This window comes from Pseudorca crassidens, chromosome 3, assembly GCF_039906515.1.
Source record: "Pseudorca crassidens isolate mPseCra1 chromosome 3, mPseCra1.hap1, whole genome shotgun sequence".
Classification (NCBI taxonomy): Eukaryota; Metazoa; Chordata; class Mammalia; order Artiodactyla; family Delphinidae; genus Pseudorca; species Pseudorca crassidens.
This window is the reverse complement of record NC_090298.1, coordinates 171,204,778-171,222,150: the sequence shown is the minus strand read 5'-3', so window position 1 is coordinate 171,222,150 and position 17,373 is coordinate 171,204,778. Positions and strand designations below refer to the sequence as shown.

The 17,373-nt window shown below is 49.2% G+C and overlaps 1 protein-coding gene across 1 annotated transcript in view; it reads right to left on the bottom strand.

Moving 5' to 3' along the window:
- TMPRSS9 (transmembrane serine protease 9) overlaps positions 1 to 14,514 on the bottom strand; it is a 30,865-nt gene extending 16,351 nt beyond the window's left edge. Inside the window, exons 1-7 of the mRNA XM_067734482.1 lie at positions 14,354 to 14,514; positions 10,756 to 10,883; positions 7,449 to 7,516; positions 7,161 to 7,336; positions 6,327 to 6,368; positions 4,385 to 4,498; positions 2,702 to 2,873 (exon numbers count right to left, since the gene is read on the bottom strand). Of these exons, the coding sequence (XP_067590583.1) occupies positions 2,702 to 2,873; positions 4,385 to 4,498; positions 6,327 to 6,368; positions 7,161 to 7,336; positions 7,449 to 7,516; positions 10,756 to 10,883; positions 14,354 to 14,495 (842 nt within the window). The 5' untranslated portion in view covers positions 14,496 to 14,514. The remainder of the gene's footprint in view (positions 1 to 2,701; positions 2,874 to 4,384; positions 4,499 to 6,326; positions 6,369 to 7,160; positions 7,337 to 7,448; positions 7,517 to 10,755; positions 10,884 to 14,353) is intronic.
- Between the last annotated feature and the right edge of the window lie 2,859 nt (positions 14,515 to 17,373).

Sequence of the window (17,373 nt, the reverse complement as noted above, 5' to 3'; positions counted from 1 at the left end):
CCCTTCCCCCCCCTCCCCCCACCAATGCTCTGAAACGAGCTCTGGGATCCCTGGGCCCTGCAGGCAGACCCCAGGAACCAGCTCTGCCTGCCAGGAGTCGGGCACTAACCCCAGGCCCCCTAGGATCTCACAACCGGCCACCTCGTGACCAAGCCCCACTAAACCGCAGCCAGCAGCGTCCACATAAGACGGGGCCTGGCAGCCAACCAAGCCTAGCAGACCGCCCACACAGTCAGCCTGCGACGACAGAAGGACCCACGCAGCCCTCTTAGAGGGAACCCCTAGAGCATGGAGCTTGGGTGATGAGCGGGGAGTGCACTGCGGGGATGCATAGGACGTGTCCTCCAGAAGCCACTTCTCCAAGGTTGAGAAACAACGGACCTACCATACACATACAAATACAAACAGCAACTCAGACAAAATGAGGTGACAGAGGAACACGTTCCAGACAAAGGAACAAGATAAACCCCCAGGAGAAGAACTAAGTGAGGTAGAGAGAGGCAACCTACCTGAGAGAGAGTTCAGGGTAGTGATCGTAAAGACGATCATAGAACTCAGGAGAGGAGCGGATGCACGGAGTAAGAAGTGAGACGTTTTAAACAAAGAGAAAATATAAAGAACCACCAAACAGAGATGAAGAATACGATAACTGAAATGAAACACACAGCAGAAGGAATCAAAAGGAGACTAAATGAGGCAGAAGAACAGATCGGTGAGCTGGAAGACGGAGCAGTGGAAATCACTGCCCCCCGAAGAAAAAAAGAATGAAAAGGAATGAGGACAGTTTAACAGACACTAGGACAACATCCATCATGCTACTATTCACATTATAGGGGTCCCAGAAGGAGAAGACAGAGAGAAAGGGCCTGAGAAAATATCTGAAGAGATAACAGCGGAAGACCTCCCTAACTTGGGAAAGGAAACAGCCAGCCAAGTCCAGGAAGCACAGAGGGTCCCATACGGGATTAACCCAAATAGTAACAAACCAAGACACATCATAATCAAAAAGACAAGAATTAGAGAATATTAAAAGCAGCAAGGGAGCAGGAACAAATAACATACAAGGGAACTCCTGTAAGACTATCGGCTGACTTTTCAGCAGAAACTCTGCAGGCCAGAAGGGAGTGGCATGATGTATTTAAAGTGATGAAAGGGAAAAGCCTACAACCAAGAATACTCTACGCAGCAAGGCTCTCATTCAGATTTTTTTTTTTTTTTTTTTTTTTCCCGGTACGCGGGCCTCTCACTGTTGTGGCCTCTCCCGTTGCGGAGCACAGGCTCCGGACGCGCAGGCTCAGCGGCCATGGCTCACGGGCCCAGCCGCTCCACGGCACGTGGGATCTTCCCGGACCGGGGCACGAGCCCGCGTCCCCTGCATCGGCAGGCGGACTCTCAACCACTGCGCCACCAGGGAAGCCCTGTCTCATTCAGATTTGATGGAGAGATCAAAAGCTTTACAGACAAGCAAAAGCTAAAAGAACTCAGCACCACCAAACCAGCTTTACAATAAATGTCAAAGGAACTTCTCAAGGATGTGGAGAAATTGGAACCCTTGTGCACTGCTGGTGGGAATGGAAAATGGGCAGCTGCTGTGGAAAACGGGATGGTGTTTCCTCAAAAGGGTAAACACAGAATCACCATATGACCCAGCAATTCCACCTCTGAGTTTATACCCAAAGCAATTGAAAGTAGTGACTCAGACACTTGCACACCCATGTTCACAGCAGCATTATTCACAATAGCCAAAAGGTGGACACAACCCAAGTGTCCGTCGACGGATGAAAGAATAAACACATGTCCATCCAGACACTGGAATAGTATCTGGCCATGAAAGGGAAAGAAGCAGTGACACACAATACAATGTGGATAAACCTTGAAAACAGGTTAAGTGAAATGTCAGTCACAAAAGGACAAGTACTGTCTGATTCGACTCACAGGAGGTCCCTGGGGGAGTCAGATCCACAGAGACAGGAAGTAGACGGTGGGGCCAGGGGCTGGGGGAGGGGCTGGGGAGTCGGTTTAAAAGGGATAGAGTTTCAGTTTGGGAGGATGAGAAAGTTCTGGAGATGATGTTGGGGATGGTTGCCTAACAATGTGAGTGTGCCTAATGCCAACGAGCTGTGCACTTAAAAATGGTAAATTTATGTTATATATATTTTGCCACAATTTTAAAAAATTAATGCATTCAGATTTAACAAAAAGAAAAGAGAGGGAGGGACTTCCCTGGTGGTCCAGTGGTTAAGAATCTGCCTTCCAATGCAGGGGACATGGGTTCAATCCCTGGTCAGGGAACTAAGATCCCACATGCCACGGGGCAACTAAACCCACGCGCCACATCTAGACAGCCTGCACGCCGCAACGAAGAGCCCGCGCTCCGCAACAAAAGTTCCCACGTGCCGCAACTAAGACCCGACACAGCCAAATAAATAAATAAATAAATATCTTTTAAAAAGGAGAGGGAAGGAAGGAGGGAGGGAGAGAGGGAGGAAGGGAGGAAGGGAGGGAGGGAGGGAGGGAGGGAGGGAGGGAGGGAGGGAGGGAGGGAGGAAGGAAGGAAGGAAGGAAGGAAGGAAGGAAGGAAGGAAGGAAATAAGTTCCAAGGGGCTCTGAAGACACCCAGGAAAGGTGGCATTCCCAGAGTGGAAGGTAGGTGGGATACAGGGGTGGGGTGGGCTCTGAGCCCTCAGGGACGTGCACTCACTCATTGAAGCAGTGGGCAGCAGACACGAGCCACCTGGCGCCAATGACGGCGGCCCCACAGAAGTGTTCGTTGTTTTCTCGGAGGCTGACTTGCCAAGGGAACTCCCCCGGGGATGCCTCCACACCGCCCACAATCCTGCCGGCTGTCCTCCAGCCAGGCTGCAATCCACAGTCTGCAAGACAGAGATCACTCTCCAGGACCCCCAGAAGGCAGGAGTGTGGCCACGTTCCTGGCACGTCTGTCTGCAGTCTGTTGTCCCCATGGCCACCGCATTCAAAGAATGCCAAAGATGCCAGCAAACCACCAGAAGCTGGGAGACCACATGGAACAGATCCTCCCTCACGGCCTCAGAAGGAACCGACCCTGCGGACACCTTGATCTCGGACTTCTAGCCTCCAGAGCTGGGAGAGAATACATTTCTGTTGTTTAATCCACTCAGCCTGAGGTCCTGTGATTCAGCACCTCTAGGACAATCATACCCTAAAGTTAGCTATATGGATGCTACGTACCTATGTGACCAACCCCCAACACAAACCCTGGACACCAAGCCTTGGGTGAGCTCCCCTGGTTGGAAGTACTTTGAGTGTGTTATCACATATGGTGCTGGGAGAATGAGTTAAGCGCTGTCCACATGACTCCACCAGGAGAGGATAACTGGAAGCTTGCTTGAGCTTGGTCTCTCCTGGACTTTGCACCTTTTGCTTTGATGATTTTCATCTGTATCCTTTCACTGTAATAAGCCATAACTACGCATATAACAGCTTTACTGAGTTCTGTGACTCCTTCTCGTGAATCACTGAATCTGAAGGAGTCTTGGGGACCCCCCGACCACACCTGTCAATTTCAATCAACCTCTATATCATCCTCCGCAGCCAGGTACCAGACGCTATGAATGTCTCCCTCACCGTGTATTTTGCAAGTTTCAAAATCTTTATATGTCCATCTTTTCATAGGATGCCGTGTCTCTCTGTTTAGTCTGCTTTTATGTCCTTCAGCAATGGTTTGTAATTCTAGATAATTATTATTATATAGAGGACACAAGTTTATTTTATTTTGTGTTGCTATTAATCAAGACTATGATCTTTTCCATTATATCTTCTAACCTGTTATTAATTGTATAAAGCAAAACAAGAGCTTCCTTTATGTGTATTTATCTTATCTTCCCCTTATTGTTGAACTGTCTTATTTTTCTGATATCCTTTCAGTTAATTTATTGATTCATTTAGAGAATCAGATTCAAATTATGATAGTTTTCCTTCTTCCTTTCCAACATTTAAACCACTGTTCTCACCTTACTGCATGGACTAGCATTGCTAGAAAAATGTTGACTACTCTTACAGCATTTCAATTGTAATTTTCCCTTGCTCAAATCCTTTTGGTGACTCCCCACTACCTATAGGACAGACCCCTAGTTCCTGGCATTCAAGGCTTCCCACGGTTTGACCTGATTTTTTTCTCCTTCTCACCCGAGGCTCTCCACTCCACACACCTCAAGGTCTCCCTTCTCTGCTTGCCGCTCAGGTTTCCTGTCATAGCACAGGTGCCCACTCCCTTTCTCTGCCCCACTCCAGTGAATGCCGGGACCACGTGTCTGTGTGTGATGGGCACAGTGGGCCAGAGAGCCAGCACTTGAACCTGGGAAGAGGACATAGCCCAGAAAACAGGCCAGACAGGCAGACTGACCACAGTGGGCCTCATCGGAGCCATCAGAGCAGTCCGCCGTGTCATCACACTCCGGGTTCACCTTTGTCACACACTGGCTGTTCCCGCAGGAAAAGGCATTCCCTGGACAGTGACCTGAGGGCAGACAAGAACCGCGTTCCTGACCTCACTCCATCTCTCCCGCCTGCTCTCCACGCGGAAACTCTAGAGCGTGGAAGGCATCTCTTCTCTGCTTCCTTTTCTCTGAATGTTTCTGAAATAATTTTCTCAGAATTAGTACAGAGATGTAACACATGAGAATGCTAGTCAGCACCGGGGCCAGGGCTATGGAACCTAAGCGTATGTGTGCCATGTATGTACTTTTACGTTTCTATCAGCCACGTTTTATTTATTTATTAATTTATTTTAATTAATTTATTTTTTGGCTGCGTTAGGTCTTCCTTGCTGCGTGCGGGCTTTCTGTAGTTGCGGCGAGAGGGTGCTAATCTTTGTTGTGGTGTGTGTGCTTCTCATTGTGGTGGCTTCTCTTGTTGCGGAGCACGGGCTCTAGGCACGTGGGCTTCAGTAGTTGCGGCACGCGGGCTCAGTAGTTGTGGCTCATGGGCTCTAGAGCGCAGGCTCAGTAGTTGTGGCACACGGGCTTAGTTGCTCCGCGGCATGTGGGATCTTCCCGGACCAGGGATCGAACCTGTGTCCCCTACACTGGCAGGCGGATTCTTCACCACTGCACCACTGGGGAAGTCCCACCATGTTTTTAAAAAGTAAGAAATAGGGGGACTTTCCTGGTGGCTCAGTGGATAAGACTCTGAGCTCCTAGTGCAGGGGACCCGCGTTAAATCCCTGGTCAGGGAACTAGGTCCCACATGCATGCCACAACTAAGAGTTCACAAGCCACAACTAAGGAGCCAGTGAGCCGCAATTAGGGAGCTCACGTGCCGCAACTAAGGAGCCGGCAAGCCACAACTAATGAGCCTGCCTGCTGCAACTAGGACCTGGTGCAACGAAATAAATAAAGAATTTTTTTTTTAAAGTAAGAAGTAGGTGAAATTAATTTTTAAAATTGTAATAAAGTACACATAACATAAAATTTGCCACTGAAGTGTAGGTTCACATTTGGGCCCATTATCTGTGGGGGCTGTCCTGGGCACTGTGGGATGTTGAGAAGCACCCCGGCCCCACTCACTGAATGCCAAGAGCAGCCCCCATCGTGACAACCACAGATGTCCCCAGACATCACCCTGTGTCCCCTGGGGGGGCAGGATCACCCCTAGTTGGGAACCATTGATGTAAAGCTAAATAAATGTATCTGTAGATGTGTCATGAGCCGTCTGGGAGGAAAGTCACCAAAATAGTAAAAGCAATGAGATTCCAGGTGATATCTACTCTTTTTTCTTTTTTTTCCCCCAAATTGTTTTTTGCCTTTTCTTTTAATAACAACTTTCCATCACTTAAAAACAAAACAAAAACAATAATGCCTCCTCTTAATCATGCTTGGCTCTGAATAATTCAAAGTGCCTCACTTTTAAATTGTCTGCTCACACAGATATACATTCTTTTTCATATTCTTTTCCATTATGGTTTATCACAGGATATTGAATATAATTCCCTGTGCTATACAGTAGGACCTTGTTGTTTATCCATCCTATATGTAATAATTTGCATCTGCTAATCCCAAACTCCCAATCCTTCCCTCCCCCACCCCCCTCCCCCTTGGCAACCACAAGTCTATTCTCTATGTCTGTGAATCTGTTTATGTTTTGTAGATAGGTTCATTTGTGTCATATTTTAGATTTCACATATAAGTGATACTTGTCTTTCTCTGACTTACTTCATTTAGTATAATAATCTCTAGGTCCATCCATGTTGCTTTAAATGGCATTATTTCATGCTTTTTTTATGGCTGAGTAGTATCCCATTGTACACATATATACCACATCTTCTTTATCCATTCAACAAAACATACCTGATTTTAAGTCTCTTTCTGTCAGCAGCTCTTTCTGGCTTCCTGCGGCAAAACGGAGAAGAGATATAAGCTCATTTAGCAAGCATTGAGGTTCTCTGACAACATCGTATTGCAAAGCAGTGGTCTGCGCTGTCCACCTGGGATCCACTTAAATTCTGACTTAAATCAGCAAAGATGAAATCAGATGAAATATTCCATTCCTCACGATAAGAGCTCAACAGCCGCGTGGGGCAGGTGGCTGCCAGAGTGGATGGCACCGACCCAAAACACTTCCATCCCCTCAGAAAGCTCTCTTAGTGCTGGCGAGGTTACTGAGACTCACTGAGTGTGTCGGGAGTGGTGGAGAGGGGACTGTAAATGTCCTGCAGGGCAAGGTCAAGGCAACAATTTTAAAATCTGAGCAGTCTGACCTCATGCCTGGTTCTCAAATCACAACGCACAGCAATCTTAGAATTTTAGAGCATAACATTTACCCTTATTTCTATACCAGGGGCCAGGAGCCAAATCCGGCCCACCACTTGTTTTTGTAAATAAAGTTTTATTGATACACAGTGGTGTCCGTTTGTTTATATAGTGTCTTTGCTGCTTTTGTGCTATAATAGCTGAGTTGAGCCATCTGGACAGAGACCCAATGGGTGGCAAAGATGAAAATATTTATAGGTTGCTGCCCCCTGGTCTAGACCATAGAGGGTAAAGCAATGGGTATATGTTTCCTTGTCACCACGGGGGCGATTATGGAAAACCTCGAGTTTAATGTGACTTTCACTTGGCTCCCCTTCCCCAGCATGTCCCTCCAGCCCCTCCCAACGTGGCCCTGTCTCTGGGGCCACTCACCTGTGAGCTGGGCGGACACGATGGTGCCATAGGGGGCCAGGGGGATGCCGCGGCCCTGCAGCCTCTCTCGGAGTCCCCGCTGCAGCAGCTCCTCCTCCAGGCCCAGGCTCGGTGTCCACAGGGCCGGCTGCATAAAGTGCAGCCGAAAACGCACCAGGATGCTGGCGTTGCCCGCCCTGCGGGGAGGACACTGGCCCTTGAGAGGGAGGGCGCCTCTTGGCTGGACTCTTCTGCAGTCTCTCAGGCAACCACCAAGCTTCCTCCACCTCCAAGGAGGCCCCAACTCACCAGTAACTGAGCACTGTGCAGCCCACACAGCTGGCCTCCAACTCTGTCTCCCGAAAGCTGCTGACAAACTACAACAGAAACAACCGTGGCAAATGTGAGACTCTGCGGAGACTCCTGGGGGGGACAGCTGGGAAGGGGGTGGAAAAGCATCTCCTCTTCAACTCCATGTGTGCGGCCAACTCACAGAACTAAGAGACAGGACAGGCATCTCGAAGTCGTGCCTATGAAAATATAGCTCCGCCAACAGATGATGGAGAAACCCCACGTGGTCCCTCCACACACGAGAGCATCACTCAGCCATGAAAAGAGGTGAAGCCCTGACACTCCTACAACGTGGACGGACCCTGCGAACACGATGCTCAGTGAGAGAAGCCAGACACAGAATGACACACAGGGTGTGATTCCATTGATGGGAAACGTCCAGAACAGGCAGATCCGTAGACACGGAGCGTGGGTTCCTGGTTGTCAGGGGCTGCGGGAGAGGGGGAGGGGGTGACTGCTGATGAGGGTGGGGTTTCCTTTTTGGGTGATGGAAGGTTCTGGAATTAGAGGTGATGGTTGCACAGCTTTGTGAATGTACTAAATGCCACTGAATCAGTCACTTTAAAAGTGGATAATTTTAGGGAATTCCCTGGTGGTCCAGTGGTTAGGACTCGGCGCTTTCACTGCCGGGGGCCCGGGTTCAATCCCAGGTTGAGAAACTAAGATCCCACAAGCTACACAGTGTGGCCAAAAGAAAAAAATAATAATAAAGAAAAGGATAATTTTATGTTTTATGTGAATTTTACATTAAAAAAAACCTCTGTGGCTGAGCCCACTTTGTGCAAGCAGATGCTATCAGGAAGGTCCTCGTCCTTCATGTGCTGTTAGGGTGACCACTGTCCGCGTCTCCTAGGATTGTCTCGGTTTGGGCACCGAAGGGCCCACATCTCTCCCCTCGGCAGCTCACGTCACCCACACGTAGGGTGACCATGTAACCCCGTTCATCTGCTCTCCCAATGTAGTCACTGACAGCGTCCCTGTCCCCTGGCAGAATGTCCTGCTTAGGTGCTAAATCCTATGGTCACCATCCTCGCTCCCTAAACACACGTGATGCACAGTCACGCCCGTTCATCCGCTCATCTAAAACACCCTCAATCCAATTTGCTTCTCTGAACCGCACCCTCTGAGTCCACATCCCCATAGCCCACACCCAGACCTGCACTGTCCTGTAGAACATTCCACAAATTTCCAAAATGTTCTGCACCTGCCTCACCCCATATGGCAGCCGCCGGCCATATGTAGAAACTGAGCATTTGAAATGTGGCTGGTGCCACAGAGGAACTGATTTTCACATTTTGTTCAATTTTAATGAATTCACGCTTCAATTTCAAAACGGATACTTGATTCAGTCACTGGAAAATTCTTAAGTATATCTGGAGCATCTTGGGTCTGTAAACGTTACAAATTCTAAGTAGGGATGGAGTTTTCCCAGTGGAAGCTCAGTATCCACCCTGAGATGTGAGTGTAAAGGACACACCAGGTTTGGGGGACTTCCCTGGTGACGCAGTGGTTAAGAATCCACCTGCCAATGCAGGGGACACAGGTTCAACAGCTACTGAAGCCCGCGCGCCTAGAGCCGGTGCTCTGAAACGAGAAGCCACCGCAATGAGAAGCCCACACACTGCAACTAGAGAAAGCCCGCTTGCAGCAACAAAGATACAACGCAGCCAAAAAATAAATAAACTTAAAAAAAAAAGACACACCAGGGTTGGAAGCCTCAATACAAAGGAAAGAATGTAAAATATCTCATTAATACCTGCTTTATAAAGGTTGATGACATGTTGAAATGATAACATTTTGGATATTCTGGGTTAAATAAAATGTATTATTAAAAATAATCTTACCTGATTCTTTTTACTTTTTTTTTTTTAAAAAGTGGCTACCAGAAAATGTTAAATTACACATGGGGCTTCTGTTACATTTCTACTGGACCTTGCTGCTTTAAGATACGGGATTGAGATTAGCAATACGGCCCATGTGCTGAATTAGAATCACTGGCTGTTTTTGCAAAGATCACGGACAAGAATGGTTTTTACATTTTTAAATGTAAAAAAAAAACAAAAGAAAAATATTTCACGGTGCATGAAAATGGTATGAAATGCAAATTTCAGTGTCCATAAATAAAGGTTTATTGGCACACGGCCACACCCACTCATCCACGTCATCTATGGCGGCTTTCAGGCTACAACACAAGGCCCAGCAGTCAAGACAGACTCTCTGGCCCCCAAAAGCCAAAAATATGGACCATCTGGCCCTATTACGGGGAAAGTTTGCTGACTCCTGGTCTAGACGATGGTGACTCCTAACTGTCCCCCTGCTTCTCTCACATCTTGTCACACATTTAAAATGAATCCTTACCTAGTCACCTTTCTCTTTCCCTTAGGATAAAATTTTAAACTATGTTTTAAAAGTCACCTACCATAAAAACTCACCTTCTACAAGTGTACAATTAGATGGGTTTTAGTATATTCACAGAGTTGTACAACCTCATCACAATTTTAAAACATTCTCATGACCCCAAAAGAAGCCCCATTCCCATCAGCAGTCACCCCCATCCTCTCCCCAGCCCCTGACAACGAGGAACACACTGTCTGTGTCTGTGGATCTGCCTGTTCTGGACGTTTCCCATCAGTGGAATCACACCCTGTGCGTCCTTCTGTGTCTGGCTTCTCTCACTGAGCATCATGTTCTCAAGGTCCGTCCACGTTGTAGCGAGTGTCAGGACTTCACCCCTTCTCATGACTGAGTGATGCTCCCACGTGTGGAGGGACCACAGTTGTTTATCCATCGTCTGTCGATGGACATGTGGGCTGCTTTCACTTTGGGGCCGTTATGAATCACGCTGCCATGAACATTCGTGTACAAGTTTCTGTGTGGACTCACGGTTTTGTTTTTCTGGGGCAGACACTCAGGAGCAGAATTGCTGGGTCAGATAGTAACTCCATTTTTAACGTTTGGAGAAACTGCCAGACGGTTTTCCACAGTGGCTGCCCCTTTTCATATTCCCACCAGCCACGTAGGAGGGTTCTGATTTCTCTACCGAAATGCAGTTTACAACCTTTCAACGTGGCCTATGGATCCTGCAGCAGTCAGTTCCCATCGAATGCTACCCTCCCCTGCATTCTGGAATGCATCAGCCCCTGCCCTGTTCACCCCATGGGGCCCCCTCCCTACCTCAGAGGCTACCTGGGCCTCCCATTGCTCTGCTGCCTCAGTCAGAGCCCCTGGCCTCCCACGTGGCCCCCCTGGCTCCCAGAACCCTCACCAGCATTTCCAGAGTGGGCGTCAGCGTGCGGTAATAGTCTGAGGTCTCCTGCTGCAAGCTGGGGGCAAACCGGATCCCTCGCAGCTCGGCTGTGTGCTCCACGTTGACACCCTGTGTAGAGAGGGAGGCTGCGGACAAGACCAGGGCCCCGTGAGAGCGCCCACCTGCAGGGGCAGGGCTCAGTCAAGCCGGCCTCTGAGGCCCCCCATCACCCTGGGGTGGTCACCCCCAAAAAACGGGGGGTGGGCTGACTTCCCGGGGGTTGAGTGATTATTAACAGTGCTCCCTTATCAGCTCTCACCCATCACCCACCCAAAGGCCCCCAGGTACCCAAAGCCCCAGGCATCCCCAGGTTTCCCTAAGGGGAAGACTGGATCCTAGCCAAAAATGGCTGAAATGGCCTCAGAAGGAAGACCTTCCCTCGACTCTGGGACAATTCCCACCTCCTCCCTGGGAAGGGGCACCAAATACCCCAGGGGCACAGCCAGGGGTGCCAGGACCCTCGAACCCCGGCCCATGACACCACCCTTTGAATAATAGTTTCCAACGGTTGTCAAAAGTACACAACGGCAAAGAAGAACCGTCGTACAATGTTGTAAAGAATACAACCCTACGTGATACATGAAGACACGTGTTTCTAACTGTCGAAAATATGTGAGACTGGCAAAGGGGTCCGTCAGTCAAAAATGATCATAATTACAAAATTAAAAGACTAGAAGTAGGGAGTTCCCTGGTGGTCTAGTGTTTAGGACTCAGCGCTTTCCCTGCTGGGGCCTGGGTCCAATCCCCGGTCGGGGAACTAAGATCCCACAATCCATGTGGTATGGCCAGAAAAAAAGCAAAAAACTTGAAAAAAATTTTTTAAATTAAGAAATAGAAGCAGCAGCCACCTACACTGTGAAAGCTGGCTCTCAGCTCTATTTATTTGAATGAATATTCAACCAGCTCGATATTTAGATATTTGTTTATTCAATAGATAGAAGAGTCTAAAGTAATTCTAAAATTGGTGTGTTTTCTCATGCAAGGAACTAAAAAGAAAGAAAACAAGAACCCTGCTGTGTAGACCCATGTGCTTATGTTCTGGGCCCCAAATAAGCCTCACACTTTCCCTCTGAAATAACCATGGGCTCCCAGGCAACTGGAGAAACAGCCCAGCAAGGGCCCGTGTAAAATTTTATACTTCCAAATAAAATTTTGAGCTGTCTGGGAAGGGGACAAATTTGAATTGTAATTTAAAAATTGTTTTTAAATTTTAAGTGTTTCTTAGAGCCTTCCTCAGTTTCAGAGGTCCTGCTGGAGATTCTATCTACCTGTTATCCCAAAATGTAGCTGTGCTTCTAGACTGGAGGTGTGCAACTGTCCCCTGTCTCTCCGTAGCGTGAGGACACATGGACACACGAACACACGGCCACCCCCCACCCACCAACAGAGCCCAATTTTCATGCATTTCACCCCACAGCCACTAGAGGGCCTCTGTCAGCCGTGCCAGCCTCTGACTTATTCCAGATATTCACAAATATATATATTTAAATATAGTATATATATCTTAAATATATATATATATTTTTTTGCGGTACGCGGGCCTCTCACTGTTGTGGCCTCTCCCGTTGCAGAGCACAGGCTCCGGACGCGCAGGCTCAGCGGCCATGGCTCACGGGCCCAGCCGCTCCGCGGCATGTGGGATCTTCCCGGACCGGGGCACGAACCCGTGTCCCCTGCATCGGCAGGCGGACTCCCAACCACTGCGCCACCAGGGAAGCCCCTTAAATATATTTTTAAAAATACATTTTAAATATATATATTTAAAAAATATACATCCCACATTGGATTACCAACTTATTATTTTGCCATATGACAGCATTTTCCCCCCAAACTGTCAGTTACCGTGAGCATGTCAAGGACGAAAGGTGACCTTTACATTCCCACACAGAACTAGCAAGCTCATCTCAGAAGGAGCCCAGTCCAGAGCAGGGCTGCCCAGCAGAACTTCCCCTGATGACGGAAGGTTCTAGATCTGAGTATCCCCTGCAGAAGCCACGAACTACTCGTGAAATGTGGCTGGTGGGGACGGAGGAACTGGACTTTACCTGTTATTTAATTTAAGCTGACTCAGTCTAAACAGCGCCGTGGCTCAGGGCTACCACGTCGAGGTGTGGGGCAGCTCTGGAATTCTATGCAGGCGGCAGGGCTCTGTGGAACCTTCCACTGACATAAAAAGACCTTCCTTTGTGTGTTTTTATAACTGCAGCCTTGCAGCATTCACCACAGGTCATCATTTCGTATGTTTCATTGTAAATAACATGAATGTACGTACATTAGAAGCAAACATGAAGTGGGAGCCACTTTTGACTGTGGGAGGTGGGAAAGTCAACGACTGCTCACTTATACTTTTGGGGACTTTTCAAATTTCTCAAGGTTTTTATTTTATTTTTTCTTTTTATTTATTTATTTTTTTTGCGGTACGTGGGCCTCTCACTGTTGTGGCCTCTCCTGCTGTGGAGCACAGGCTCCGGACGCGCAGGCTCAGTGGCCACGGCTCCCGGGCCCAGCTGCTCCGCGGCATGTGGGATCTTCCCAGACCAGGGCACGAACCCGTGTCCCCTGCATCGGCAGGTGGACTCTCAACCACTGCGCCACCAGGGAAGCCCAAGGTTTTTATTTTTATAAATTTATTTATTTATTTATTTTTTTTTTGGTTGCGTTGGGTCTTCGTTGCTGTGCGCGGGCTTTCTCTAGTTGCGGCAAGCGGGGGCTACTGTTTTTTGCAGTGTGTGGCCTTCTCATTGCGGTGGCTTCTCTTGTTGCAGAGCAAGGGCTCTAGGCAGGTGGGCTTCAATAGTTGTGGCGCGTGGGCTCAGTAGTTGTGGCGCACGGGCTTAGTTGCTCCGTGGCATGTGGGATCTTCCTGGGCCAGGGCTCGAACCCGTGTCCCCTGCATTGGCAGGCGGATTCTTAACCACTGTGCCATCAGGGAAGCCCCTCTCAAGGGTTTTTTAAAAGTTCATTTCCCGGGCTTCCCTGGTGGCGCAGTGGTTGAGAGTCCGCCTGCCAATGCAGGGGACACGGGTTCGTGCCCCGGTCCAGGAAGATCCCACATGCCGCGGAGCAGCTGCGCCCGTGAGCTATGGCCGCTGAGCCTGCGCGTCCGGAGCCTGTTGCCCCGCAACGGGAGAGGCCACAACAGTGAGAGGCCCGAGTACCGCAAAAAAAAAAAAAAAGTTCATTTCCCTTACTGGTCTCCATTTCACCCTGGTTGTGAATCTTCATTAAGCAACTAAGACCCAGAGCAACCAAATAAAAAATAAATAAATATTTAAAAAAACAAAATCAAACACATGGTATTAAAATAAATAAAGAATCCCACTGGTGGGAAACCTGAAATTTGCAGGTATTGCCTCGACACCCAGGCACCCACCGCCTAGCCCAGGACTAAGTGCAGCCACACTCAGAACCCGGTCCCATCGCCTCGCTGTTGGGTGGCCTCTGTGTACTGCATTGCATGCTCAGCCCTTTGCTCTGGGACACTTTTGAGCCACTCCCAGGCATCTTAGTGCAAGCTGCCTGCCGTGTGGACCCGTGCAAGTCTGTGGCCACTCACCCACAAGGACTCCCAGGGTGACCATGACGATGCTGGTGGCCACCATGGCCGAGAGGGCTGCCCGGCAGCATGCGGCGTCTGTAGGCTGGATGTCCTTGGTTGCCCTGGGCACCAGCTGTAAGTCACCGGCGGTGGGCTCCATGGCTCCCAGACGTGGGGACGGCAACGTGGGGACGGCAACCTGGAAGCCAGCAGAAAACAGAGAGAAAAAGGAGGTCAGAGCTGGGGGCGTTTCTCTTTCCCTAAGCAAGGGTCTTCCTTGTGCAGACGTGACAGCCATCAACAGCGCCCTAGGCGTCGGGGGCTCCACGCAAAACATAAAAACGGATTCAACATGACTGCTGGCTGGGCTGGCACACGCGGGATCCCCACGGGGCCCTTGCTGGGAAGAGCATGTATGAGTTTCCGGCACTTGCTGTAACAAATGACGACAAACCAGTGGCTTAAAGGAACACTGATTTATTATCTGACGGTTCCGGAGGTCAGAGTTCTAAATAATAGAAGGCTGTGTTCCTTCCGGAAGCAGCCGTCTGCAAGCCAGGAAGGGAGCTCCCACCAGAAACCAACACCGCCGACACTTGGATCTTGGACCTCCAGCCTCCAAAAGTGGGAGAGAAAAAATGTCTGCTGTTTAAGCTGCTCCGTCTATGCTATTTGTTCCGGCAGCTTGAGGTGACTGAGACAATTGCACAGAGAGCCCACATAACTCACACCCAGCGTCCCTAATATAAAGTCTGGTACATGTGTCACAATTAATTAACCATTTTTTTCTTTTTTTTGGCTGCACGGCATGCAGGATCTTAGTTCCCTGACCAGAGATCGAACCCGTGCCCCTCTGCAGTGGAAGTTGGAGTCTTAACCATTGGACTACCAGGGAAGTCCCTTAACGAACCAATATTGATATGCTATTACTAACCAAAGTCCACAGTGTATTCAGATTTCCTCAGTTTCCCCCTAATTTCCTCTTCTGTCCCAGGACCCCATCCAGGATCCCATGTGACAGTCATCACATGTCCTTGTGACCTCTCTGGGCTATGATGGTTTCTCAGACTTTGTGATGCCCTGGGTAGTCTTGATATTTTGTGGAATGTCCCTCTTTGGGGGTCTGTCTCGTGTTTCTCTCATGGTGAGACTGGGGTGAAGTGGGGGTTGTCTGGTAGACCGCCACCCCTCCAGGCCCCACCATCCACCCCTCCATCTCTGCTCATGGGGTGTCTGAAGCAGCCCCTCCACTCTTGGTCTGGGTGAATGTCTCCTCCTTCAGGAAGCCCTCTTGACCTCTTCCACCCCCAGCTACAGACCGCCCTCTGTCACACTCAGGGAGTCTCCTCTCTGCAACCAGCTATTCCCTGAGATTCCACATCCATCCATCCCCCTGGAAAATCCTCATCACAAAAGACTCACAGGACACTCAGATATTTGTTGAACGAATACGGCTTGTGGAATAGTCACCTGCATTGGGTTTTGGTTTCCCAGGTGTGCCCAGTTGACAGAACACAATCAGACCGTTTTCTAAATGCATTGTGGTTGGCAACACAGCCCCAGGGTGTACTGACCTCTTCTATCTTTTTTTTTGGTCAGATCTCAACTTGATCTTTATTATTTATTTATTTTTGGCTGCGTTGGGTCTTTGTTGCTGCACACGGGCTTTCTCTAGCTGCGGTGAGTGGGCTTCTCACTGCAGTGGCTTCTCTTGTTGCGGAGCATGGGCTCTAGGCGCTTGGGGTTCAGTAGTTGTGGCGCGGGGGCTCACTAGTTGCGGTGCGTGGGCTCTAGAGAGCAGGCTCAGTAGTTGTGGCGCCCGTGTCCCCTGCATTGGCAGGCGGATTCTTAACCACTGCACCACCAGGGAAGTCCTGACCTCATCTTAAAGGTAAATGTCTAGTCCAGGGTTGGCTGGCTTCACACCTTGTTTTTATAAATAAAGTCATATTGAAACACAGATATGTCCATTTGATGAAATCAGTGGTTCCTAACTGGGAGCAATTTTGCCCCCAATGGTGACACATGGTGATATCTGGAGACATTTTGGGTTACTGCGACTGGGGGTGCCCCCGGCATTTGATGGGTGGGGACCGGGGATGCTGCTCAACACCCACAGTGCCCAGGACGGCCCCACACAGAGAAAGATCCAGCCCAAGATATCAGTGGTGCTGAGTCTGAGAAACCCAGAGGTATATATTATCTTTGGCTGCCTTCGTGATGCAATGGTGGAGTTGGGTGGTCAAGACAGAGACTGATCTGGCCTGCAAAGCTGAGCGTATTTACTCTCTGGCCCTTTAGAAACATCTGCCCATCCTGCATAAGGCCATCCCCAGCGGATGAGTCATCACTAATGCTTTGACGCGGAAGAGGATTTGCAAATATGAATGTCAGAGTTTGCCCTGGTGTCACAATGCAGGTGCTGGAAGAGAAGCCTCCTCCTCCTGCTGGCGGCTCACTCTCTTTGGGGCAGTGGATTCACCCCAGGGTGGCCCACAAAATACCGCACCACGGTCAACTGGCCCACTAAATACAACCTGAGAGCTCGTCAGCACCTGAGAGATGGAAGGAACGCCATGGTAGGCAGAATCCAAGATGGCGGCCATGACCTGAGGTCCTCAGTCCTGCAACCACAAGGAACTGAATTCTGCCCACAACCCTGTGAGCTGGGAAGTGGATCCTTCTCTAGTTGAGACTTTGGATGAGACGGCAGCCTCGACTGACACCCTGATTGCTGTCTTGTGGGAGACCCTGAGCAGCAGACCCAGCGAAGCCGTGCCCAGACTCCTGACCCACAGACACCGAGAGGTAATAGATGTGTGTTGATTTAAGCCACTAAGTGTGTGGTGATATTGTTTTGTGGCATAGAAAGTAAATACAATGCCACTTCACCCATTAAATGCTATTTGAAAGTCAACTGTTGGGTTCGTTTCTATGAGTCTGAAAATTTTGAGCATTACGCTGATTCTCCGTCGTAACAGTTAACTCTATTCTTTTTTTTTTTTTTTAATCTCTTATTAGGGAGGATGCAGGGTAAG